The sequence below is a fragment of the Sinocyclocheilus grahami genome, unplaced genomic scaffold, assembly GCF_001515645.1.
Source record: "Sinocyclocheilus grahami isolate Dianchi unplaced genomic scaffold, SAMN03320097.WGS_v1.1 scaffold140.1, whole genome shotgun sequence".
Taxonomy (NCBI): domain Eukaryota; kingdom Metazoa; phylum Chordata; class Actinopteri; order Cypriniformes; family Cyprinidae; genus Sinocyclocheilus; species Sinocyclocheilus grahami.
In genome coordinates, this window is record NW_015505319.1 from 369883 (window position 1) to 382034 (window position 12152).

Genomic DNA, 12152 nt, shown 5'->3' on the forward strand with positions numbered 1-12152 from the left:
CCCTATTTTAACGATCTAAGCGCATGGTCTAAAATGCACGGCGCATTTGTGCTTAGGGCATGTCCGAATCCACTTTTGCTAGTTTAACGACGGGAAAAATGGTCGGCGCACCCGGCGCATGGTCTAAAAGGGTTGTCCCTGTTCTCTTAATGAGTAATGGGTGTGTTTTGGGCATAACGTGCAATAAACCAATCAGAGTCTCTGTTCTGAGTCCCATTCCCTTTAAAAGCCAGTTGCGCTTGCGCCATGGCGGATTCGCTATTTACACGGCGGAATTTACAAGCGGAAAAACGGAGGGCTTCTCTAGTGAGGGAACGGATCTGCTCGTGCACGTAATTCTGATACATGCAAAGACTATCCATTATGACATGTAGGCATTTATATATTTATGTACACAATAATAATCTTTTACATTTTAATCCTTTAATTTTTCATTTTTGAAAATGTTTGTGTGCTGCTACGTGTCCCTGTGTGTAATAAGCAAAGTGTACGCGTGTTGTGCACCCGCATAGGCACATATTACTATAGTTACTCATATTACTAACGCACTCTTTAAATAACAAAAATAAATAAAATTAATTGCGCCAGAATTTGCAAGCGGAAAAACGGAGGGCTTCTCTAGTGAGGGAACGGATCTGCTCGTGCACGTAATTCTGATACATGCAAAGACTATCCATTATGACATGTAGGCATTTATATATTTATGTACACAATAATAATCTTTTACATTTTAATCCTTTAATTTTTCATTTTTGAAAATGTTTGTGTGCTGCTACGTGTCCCTGTGTGTAATAAGCAAAGTGTACGCGTGTTGTGCACCCGCATAGGCACATATTACTATAGTTACTCATATTACTAACGCACTCTTTAAATAACAAAAATAAATAAAATTAATTGCGCCAGAATTTGCAAGCGGAAAAACGGAGGGCTTCTCTAATGAGGGAACGGATCTGCCCGTGCACGTAATTCTGATATATGCAAAGACTATCCATTATGACATGTAGGCATTTATATATTTATGTACACAATAATAATCTTTAAATAACAAAAAAAACATTAAAAATTACGCCAGACTTTAGACCAGGTTTTAGTTGGTCAATGGCGCAGTCTATTTCAGTTGCCTCAAAATAGCAACGTGCCAACAATGTGCCTGACCAACACGCCCCTGGGCTCACAAATGAGCGCAAATGCATTTGCTATTTAAACAACGTGGCGCAGAATGTGAAAATGACAACTGCGTCGGGCTGAAACTAGCAAAAAACACTTGCGTCGCGCCTGGTGCCGCATTGCGCCGGGTGTATGATAGGGCCCTTGAATTTTGCCCCCCCCCCCCCGTCAATGGCTAAACAGTCTTGAAGCCAAAAATGTGGGTAGGATGGATGACAATAGCCCTGTGCAGATCAAATCAAGTTAATCAAATCACAAAAGTGAATAAATTAATCAAATAAAACATTATCTACATCCACGCTTGACAGATGCTTGTGCTTGAGACTTTCCTCACTAATTAGCAACGCTCACACCACTGCAGCTGCAAGCTGTGACGTCAATGGAAATCTTTTGTATTTATAGATTCATCTAAGATGCATTATTTCTGTGCCTTTGATTCTTCATTTTGGTTTGGGCCCTTATTTTATTTTATTGTATTTTTTGGAAAAGATTTTCTAAAATTATTGTCATTATTATTTTTTGGCATTTCGTTCCTTCCAAACACAATTAATTTTTCACAATCCCATCAATTCTTGATGGGTAAAGTCCTGTCCAACTTTTTTTTCTCATTAAATGTCCTGCTTTTGCTTTAACATGTCAGATTACACAAACGATATGGTTTGTGCATGACGTTTGATGCTTATTAAGACGTTGATGTTGAATTTCAGAAGTAATTTCTTTCAAAAGTAATGAGAATTTGGTAAAAACGTCCTTTATAAGTGATTTGTGATGACTTGAACCTCAACAACTCTCAGGCCTTTTCGGACAATTGCTGCTAAATGTCAGCTGTTTTCAGACAACTTACAATTGTTGAATAAAGGGGAAGTCGTGGCCTAATTGTTAGAGAGTCGGACTCGTAACCCAAAGGTTGCGGGTTCGAGTCTCGTACCAGTGGGGGGAGTGAATGTACAGCGCTCTCTCCCACCTTCAATACCACGACTGAGGTGCCCTTGATCAAGGCACCGAACCCCCAACTTCTCCCCGAGCGCCGCAGCAAAAAAAGGCTGCCCACTGCTCCGGGTGTGTGTTCACAGTGTGTGTGTGTGTGCACTTTGGATGGGATAAATGCAGAGCACTAATTCCGAGTATGGGTCACCATACTTGGCCACATGTCATGTCACTTCACTGAAACCTCTGTGAAAAAGAAAAGCAGATAAAGTGTGCACTTTGCAGCCTATATTTAGACAAAAATGGATGGGAAAGCTTCAGAAATATACTTCCCGCTCTACTTTGTAATTTTTCACTAAACATAATCTGGAGTTCATGATTGCACCAAAACTGACATTTTTATTGTCAATCAAGTTCACTCAAAGATTGCAGGTCCAAATCCCATAAGTGACACATGGTGTGCTTCTCCTGTCAATCATTTTAAGAGAACTCAGAGGTCACAAAAATGCCCAAAGTATTAGATTCATCAGTCACATGTTTCAGTGTTTTATTTTCCCAAAAATGGACCAGAACATTTTGTTTATTGGTTGAAATTGGTTTGTGTTAATCCAAACCACTGTCGTTCTGTAAATTCAGCCCAGGCTAGTTGATAATATGCCATTCGTATAATTGCTAACATGCTGCCTCGTAGCTTGGAATTTTCTCCGTCTGATTACAAGTAAATTCTTCATCTGGTTGTCTTTGCTTTGAAAGACATTTTGAAGAATTCCTGTCACATTTTGACAGATTGTGGCCATTATATGAACTTATTTTATGTATTTTCTCATGCATAACAAGGAATGCATGATAAATTAATCATACTTTCAAAATGACTTCGGATTTAATGCGTTCAGTTCCTCTTTTAAGGGATAAAAATATATAAAAGATGTCCTAACAACTATAAGATCCCGAGTTTGATTCCCAGGAAACATATGAAATGCATTGCTTGAATGAACTGCAAGATGCTTTGGATAAAAACACCTGCCAAATGCATAAATGCAAGAATAATGTCCTCATTAATGTTGGCATGTAAAATACGGCAGTGTCATCATGTAACCTTGTGTCTCACAATGACTTTACTTTGGTTAAATGTCTCTATCTGGATTTGATTTATGAGTAAATTTGGTTTTTAAAGGGTCATCTATCAATCATTTAATTAAAAACGAGATCATAAGATCTTGGCTCAGGAGAAACATTTCTGTCGACTTTTGACTGGTCATGTATAAAATGCAATATAAGATTAAATGCAGCTCATGCACACATGTGTTTCATGCATCTGTAATGGATCTCAGATCAGATTAGACTAACAATGCAGATAAATCTTTATAAAGATCATGACAGTTATTGGCCATATGTGCATGCTAAATATGTGTGTGTGTTGTGTCCTTCAACAGTGCGTCCACAGGCCTCCATCTCCATAGACACTTTGTCTAACTGCAGTATTCTGGAGCTCGCGGATGAACCACAGGGTTGGACATTCGGCGACAGGATCGTGGTGGCCAGCACAGACTACTCAATGCACCAGGCTGAGGAGTTCAGCGTCTTGCCTTGTCCTTCCTGCACGAGGAACCAGATCAAGGTGGAAGGTCAGTTATAGCTCTTAAACTCTTCACTAAAGGTCTAAAGCAATGATTAAATTTAGGTGACTGTCGTCTGCCTGCTGCATCCAAAGTGCCACCCAGTTTTAGTGGTCAGCCGATATATTGCCAAGGCCGATATATCAGTCGATATTTAGGATTTTTGGGATTCGGGATATACGTTTTTCTGTTTGGCCAGTGTGTCTGAAGCAGGACTTTTATTTTGACAGAGCAAAGAACACCCATTCTCTGTCTTCATTAGTTTACGGTGTCTGTTTAACAGTTTTAATGATAAATTATTAGACCGAACTGTTAAACGCTGTACTATTTCTTCCAAAATTTTGCTATCAATTTCTTCAAAAGCAGACATAGTATCTTCTTTTTGATATTGTGGTCGAATATGTCTAACCTCTGCATAACTTGAGGATGTGCTAATCGCCTTCCTGATATTATTGATCTTCTCAGAAAAGAAGGAAGCAAACTCATTGCATTTGCTGTCCGAGAGCATTTCACTGGCAATCTGATTTGGGGGGTTTGTCAGTCTCTCAACAGTAGCAAAAAGAGTGCGAGTGTTGTTTAAGTTACTGTTTATAAGGTTTGAGAAGAATGACTGTCTAGCTTTGCCTAGTTCCACATTGAAAGTACGAAGGCTGTCTTTAATATAAATAAAGTAAACTTATAAGGAAAAGTTTTATAGCATTTGCTTTTCTGTTATTTATGGAAGCTTGTTTCACCACTGGATGAAAAAAAAGTAATTGCAACTCTTTTTCTTGCAATTCTGTTTATATTTCAAAATTATTGCTTTTTTTCTCACAGTTGCAAGATCTAAACTCAGAAATATGAGATGTGAACTCAGAATTGTGAGATATAAACTTGCAATTCTGAGAAGAAAAGTCAGAATTGTGAGATGAAAACTCTGAATTCTGAGAAAAAGTCTGAATTGTGAGATGTAAACTTCGCAATTCTGTTTTTGTTCTCGCCACGAAATAAAAAAATAAAGGTTTATTTTACAGATTTTTTTTAACAAGTTCAATTGATTTTTTTTAATATCAGTTATTTTAAAATTGTTATTTGAATATATAAATATGTAGAATAATTATAAATTAAATTTGAGCAGTTATTTATGTTTTTATTATCTATATATTAAATAGTGATATCATATATGTCAGCTTTGTATCAGCCATCAGCCACTCTGCTCTTTAAGATATATATAAAAAAAACTTTCAGTCAACCACTACCCACTTTAGTTCATCTAGGTAGTACATTTGTGTGCAAAAGTATAAACACCCTGTTCAAAAAAACATGTTTTGTTAACAAAACAAACTTTTTTTTTTGCATATTTTAATGCACAGTTACAAACTATATACTGATTTCAATGAGTAAAATAATTACAATTACCTACACAAAATAATTATACACATTGTTGATTAGTCAAGTCACCTTTATTTATATAGCGCTTTATACAATACAGATTGTGTCAAAACAGCTTTACAGTGTTTTAAGCAGGAAAAACGTGTGCTGATAATGCAAGTGGACAATAGAAAACAGTCAGTTTATTATTAGTCTTACTCAGCGCTTACATAAATGCACAGAAACAGGGATGCTGGAGCCTAAAGTGTGGTTGAAATAACAGCTAGCTGATTGCTGTCTTTGTCTGTGACACTTCAGTGCTGTCAACAGGATTTCATCATGGCAATTCAAAACTAGGTGATTGGAGGCATTAGATGGAATTTTGGATTAGAGAAAATGTTGAGTTCCAGCAGTTAGAAAAAACACTTCCTCGCAGGCACAAAAGTGTTCGGTTTTCAAATAAACGCCTTGTAAAAATCCCTTCATCCTCGTCCTCCCGGGGTTTGGAATGTCTTACATCAGATTCAGGAAAGCACATCGCACTCAAAAGTGAAGATGACTGTTCTGGAGAACTTTGAGGCTGAAGTGTGTGTGTGTGTGTATGTGACTTTTCGTTCTGATGTTTAAAGCTGACCTGTGTTTATCCTCGTTTGGTTTTATTATATTCAGGAATTTTACTCAACAATGGTTGAGGTTCAGAGCCTGCGAAAAGTACTTCCTCTGTTGAATTCCTTAGAATTTTTTCCTGCTACACCTCCTGATTTTAATGCTAAATTAATTTTCTCCAAATTAGATGTAGCGCATCAGTGGACTGCAATTTCAGCAAGTCATACCACCAATTCAATTGGATTGAAGCCTGTGAAGTCTAGCTGGGCCTTTCCAGAATACTAACCTTTTGTCAAGCTGTTTAATAGGCTCTGTTTCAAAATCTCTTGAGCCGCCTACGTAGGCAGCATTTTAATGCATCATAGACGTGCTTCATATGCTACATAGACGGCGATTTTTTGTGGATCCTCCACAGTCATATTGCACAAAACTGATGTCACACAAAATCATGTTTTCCTTGGTTATTTTTCAGTTTTTTTCTGCTCTCAAGATATTTTTTGCTCATATTTTTATTTTTTGTATGCTTATGCTGTTTTTCCCTTCGCTCTTGTTTCCACGTTCTGCGCTTTCTGTTCCAAATGTTGCAGTTAGAGTTTCATGTAAATCAGGGCGGGTTTAAGTGTCATCACTGGTCCACTAGTTCTTGATTGACAGCTCCTCCTCTAGCCAATCAGTCAAAGAGGGGCGTTGACTTCACTCCAACGCACCTCATTAGCTGCCGATGCTCAGTGTTGTTCACTTGTACAGGTGAAAATGGATAACTGTCAGCTGGGAAACATCTTTCCATACAGGACACCGTTATATGTGTCTGCCTGTCACTGCTGTAGGCCTACCTGGCGATGCCTGTCAATCAAGAACTAGTGGACCAATGATGATGCTTAAACCCGCCCTTATTTACATGACATTTGGAAAAGCAAGCGAAGGGAAAAACAGCATAAGCATACAAAAAATACAAATATGTGCAGAAAATGTCTGAGAGCACAAAAAACAGATAAATATAACCAAGGAAAACATGATTTTGTGTGACATCAGTTTTGTGCAATATGATTTTAAATGTGTTTAAAGTTTTGATTCATGCTTATTATTTTTAAAAATGCGTTATTAATTGTTCTGATTTACGCTTACTATTTTTCTATCCGTGACCATTGTTTGCTATACTGAAAACTTTGCTTTCATTTTTAAATCTTGTGCAATATATTTTTACTTGCGTTTTTAAATTTTGTTTTCACGCTTGTTATTTTTTTATCCATGAATAAACGTCACTTCTTTCTAGATGCTCTCGAAGAGAATCTCTTTTGAAGTGTTGGAATGATTGTTGAAGTCGGGATAGTTTCTCTCGTTTCATCCAACAAGCTCTGTGCTTCTGTCCGGGCTGTAGCTGCTGTCTTGTTCATTTCTTTAACAATTGCTCCTCTTATTCAGTTGCACACTTTGGTAGGATGGTCTGATCTTAGATGTTTCTGGGCTTTGTACCATTTTTTCCATTTTTCTGCAATGAGCATCACAGTGCTCAATGGAAGTACTAAAACAATAGCAATCACATTCTCTATGGTTTTTTTCTCCTAACAACTTCATCTTGAAGTTCCACCGGCTGCTGGTTTTTCTTTGTGAGGCTAAGAACGATCTGCTTTAAAATATAGACTTTAGAATGGCAAACAAAGCAATGTTTATTGTGCAGTTGACAACAATTGAATATGGATTGGATGATAAAGGAAGACAGGTGTACCTAATGCATAATACATTGACTAAGGAGGTTTATTTTTGTAGGCTAAACAAAGTTGTTGGGTTTGGTTACGCTTAGCAGATCCAATTGAGATGCTCTGCTTTATTTATTTATCATACTCGGTGTAATCTCTCAAGAAAACCTCAGCTAGTTTAGAGTATTTTTATGATTTTTATATGAAATGCAACTTTGAAGACCTCTTAACATTTTATCTAGGGATGCACAGGTTAGGGAAATAATCTAATTGTGATTTTTAGACAAAAATTGCAATGTGATTTTATTTTGTTTGTTTATTTAAAAAAAAGCGATGTGCTTGTTTGTAAGACTTTACAGTTTGGCCAAAATGTTTTGAATTTATATATGAACATCAATCAATCAATCGAATCACTCAATCAATCAGTTATTAGGGTTTCAATTTCACCTATTGGAAACCTTCTTCTTCTTCTTCCGCTCTTCAGTCTATGGCAGCCCATAGAACCGCTTATGGAAAAGTTATGAAATTTGGCACACTAATAGAGGACAGTATTATCATTAATCACAGCAAATTTGGAGTCTCTAACTCAAACTCCCTAGCGCCACCACTTGTCCAAAGTTTCATTCATGTTAATGCTAATAACTTTTGAACCATAAGGTCTAGAAGGAAATCTTTTCCTCTGTATCCTTGGCTCATGCCGAGTCAAATGGACACCAAAATTGTTTGTCTGATTTTCACCAAAATTGGCTCAGATCATCTTCAGACAATGCTGGCAAAAAGTTATGGAATTCAAGTTGATTCGTCAAACCGTTCTCGAATAACTCATGAACGAATTTGACGAAGAGCACACAAAAATGGACATGAGGCTATATCTCCGCAACGGTTTGGCATATTAAGACCAAACTTGGTGGGGGTTATAACAAGCATGAGGCTACCTGCACATTTTCGGCGCAGTGTCACCTAGTGGTGAAGAGATATGAAAAATGTTTGCTATTTTCTATTTTTGTTTATAACTTCTCAATGGTTTGGCCAAAAATCACAAAACTTCAGATTCGGTGCAGCATGCCAGGTCGAACCATACCCAATTTTCCCATATCAGCCATTTTGAATTATGTCATAAAATGTTAAATTTTATGAACACATTGGCGTATTGTTACAAAACTCTGTATGTGTCTTCAACACCATGCCCTGACAGTATTCAAAACGTTTTGTGACAGTGCCTCTTTTGGTCAAAGGTTATATTGAAAATTACAAAAATGCTAATAACTTTTGCTTAAATTAGCCTATGGTAATGAGACTGGTCTTGATAGATTCCTTGGATTATGCCGAGAACATCGACACCAATTATGCCATAATTAGCCAAACGTCCTGTCCGCCATTTTCATTTATGTTGAAAACCTACTTTTTCAAACTCCTCCTAGACCGTTGGTCCAATTTTCACCAAATTTGACTCAGATCATCTTCAGGGCATGCTGGCACAAAGTTATGGATTTCGTGTGGATATACAAAACAGTTATCGTTTAACATATCAACGAATTTGCTGGAATGATGCCAAACTGCATCTGAGGCTGTATCTCTGCAAAGCTTTGATATATTGACACCAAACTTTTTATGTGCCGTTGTCACCTCACACTGACCTTGCCACATCAATTTGATCACAGCGCCACCTATTGGTCAAAAGTGATAAACCATTCATTAACCACTAATAATGAAATTTCCATAAATACTAATAACTTTTGATCAAATTAGCCTATTGGAATAGAACTGGTCTCAAAATATTCCTTGGGTCTTGCATAGATACCAATTTTGCCATAGTTAGCTGGAGTTCCTGTCCGCCATTTTGATTTATGCTGAAACCTACTTTTTCAAACTCCTCCTAGACCGTCTCTCCGATTTTCACAAAAATCGAGTAAGATCATCTTCAGACAGTGCTGACAAAAAGTTATGGATTTCGTGTTGATAAACAAAACAGTTTTAACATAGCGCTGCAACAAATTTGAGGCATGATGCCAAACTAGGTCTGAGGCTGTATCTCTGCAAAGCTTTGACACGCTGACACCAAACTTTGTGTGTGCCATTGTCAACTCACACAGAATGCACCACATCGATTTGACAACAGCGCCACCTATTTGTCAAACGTGATAAGCCATTAAATCATATTACTAGTGGTTGTATTTATGATTTTTCAGCCATTTTGACTAAAATCATCTTAAAACGACTTCAATTACTAATTTCTGCAGTTGGTCTGATGCTTGCTTCTGTAGTGCTTGGCCCCATAATTGCTGCTTGCAGCTATATTTAAATGATTATAATTATTACTAAATAAAACCTCAAACAAATAAGAAATATTACTATTGTAATATTACACTGTAAAATAAAAATGAGTGTTTAAGAAAAATATACAAAAACAATTTTACAGGAAAAAAATAATCTTAATCAGCATCACCATTTTCAAATGTCAAATGATCATTAAACTTATTTTGGCTGAATACCACAGGACGCACGTCACTGAAATATACCTATGTTTATTTAATCACAATCTTTAACTACCTTTAATAATCACACTAAGCAATACAACGATTTCGATTTTATTTTGATTAATTGTGCAGCCCTAACTCTATCTAATTTTAACATCACAGAGTATTCTGCAGGAATTCTCCCGAAATCCCATTTGGATACGCCTAAATATGACTTTGCAGCTCAGCAGAATGAGAAATCGGTGAGCACTTTCTGGTGGCGCTGTTTTGAAAAACTATCAACGCCAAGGAAGATGAAATAGTTCTCAGCACAATATTGACATTGATTTTCAGTTAGTTTATTGTGGCAAAGACAGAGATATGTGCTAGAAAACCTTCTCTCGGTAACAGCAGAGAATCAGTGACCGCAGGATTCACACTCTACTGAGAGGAGGGACTTAAGGAGAGTGTTTCTTAAGGAGAGTCTTGGCTCCTCCTAAGGTTTCTTGCTCATCAAACCTGCCATCTAGGGAGTTTTTCCCCTGACACAGTCACCTTTACCTCACTCACTGCTGGTATTGAAGCACAATTTTGAAACAATGGATGAAAATGCTGCTTCTCAGGTACACTGTAAAACTGAACGATGGTTGTAGTTCTGACCCTTAAAATGACTTTTATTGGTGTAATTTTTATACATAAGTAATATATTTGAATTAAATCAAACCAATTAATTTAGATAAGTCCATATGAAGCACGCTTTTTTAGATTATTTGATGGCATTAAGGCATGTCCAAATGTCTTAATCAGGTCGATTTGTGGTTATTTAAAAAGATTTATCAGTTTATAAATGTCAATTTTTTCCCTTTTTTCCCAACGTATGATTCAATTTCTATAAAAACTAGCCATTGTAGTTATTACATATTTGCAAGTTAAATCTAAAGTTCACTTTTAGATCATTAGACTTGATGCTATGGTGCATTAAAAGTCTGTCTTCAACCAGATTCCTCAGAAAAGGCCTTTATTTTAGGACACAGCCACTCTGTATTGTGATAGACTAGGCCAGGAGTGTCCAAACTCGGTCCTGGAGGGCCGGTTTCCTGGAGAGTTTAGCTCCAACCCCAATTAATCACAGCTGAACCAGCTAATCAAGCTCTTACTAGGCATACTAGAAACTTGAAGGCAGGTGTGTTGAGGCAAGTTGGAGCTAAACTCTGCAGGACACCGGCCCTCCAGGACCGAGTTTGGGCAGCCCTGGACTAGGCCTATTATGAATATTACATCCATATGTATGCATACATGGGTTAATTCATATGTACCATGGTAAATCCATTGTTTTGATAACTGCGGTACACTCTGCTCATTGTGAGGTCTGTAGAAATTTGAATCCACACAGCAGTAGTGGACAAACTTAGACTAGATGTTCTACAAATCACTTTAAACTCGCTGCTTTCAGTTTGATATTTCTAAATGGCGTATCCCTGGATAAAAAGTGGCTTATTTAAATCTGAATGAGTGCATTTCATGCACATAAAGGACACATTTCTTTATGCTGATGCAGCTGTTGGGTTGAATTAAGGCAGTTGTGGATTTCATAAGGGATTTAAATGAAGCATATTGACATGAAGCGGCTGTATTTGCAGTCTTGTACACAGCGTCGGCACCACGTGGGGGGCTGGGGGGGCCCGGCCCGGCCCGGCCACCTCGGTCACTGTGCCCCCTCACCTCTGGTGCCAATTAATCACAGCTGAACCAGCTAATCAAGCTCTTACTAGGCATACTAGAAACTTGAAGGCAGGTGTGTTGAGGCAAGTTGGAGCTAAACTCTGCAGGACACCGGCCCTCCAGGACCGAGTTTGGGCAGCCCTGGACTAGGCCTATTATGAATATTACATCCATATGTATGCATACATGGGTTAATTCATATGTACCATGGTAAATCCATTGTTTTGATAACTGCGGTACACTCTGCTCATTGTGAGGTCTGTAGAAATTTGAATCCACACAGCAGTAGTGGACAAACTTAGACTAGATGTTCTACAAATCACTTTAAACTCGCTGCTTTCAGTTTGATATTTCTAAATGGCGTATCCCTGGATAAAAAGTGGCTTATTTAAATCTGAATGAGTGCATTTCATGCACATAAAGGACACATTTCTGTTTGCTGATGCAGCTGTTGGGTTGAATTAAGGCAGTTGTGGATTTCATAAGGGATTTAAATGAAGCATATTGACATGAAGCGGCTGTATTTGCAGTCTTGTACACAGCGTCGGCGCCACGCGGGGGGCTGGGGGGGCCCGGCCCGGCCACCTCGGTCACTGTGCCCCCTCACCTCT

At 37.8% G+C, this 12152-nt stretch overlaps 1 protein-coding gene across 1 annotated transcript in view; it reads left to right on the plus strand.

Moving 5' to 3' along the window:
- cemip (cell migration inducing hyaluronidase 1) overlaps positions 1-12152 on the plus strand; it is a 132179-nt gene that overhangs the window by 71946 nt on the left and 48081 nt on the right. Inside the window, exon 11 of the mRNA XM_016280405.1 lies at positions 3528-3719. Coding sequence (XP_016135891.1) covers positions 3528-3719 — 192 coding nt within the window. The remainder of the gene's footprint in view (positions 1-3527; positions 3720-12152) is intronic.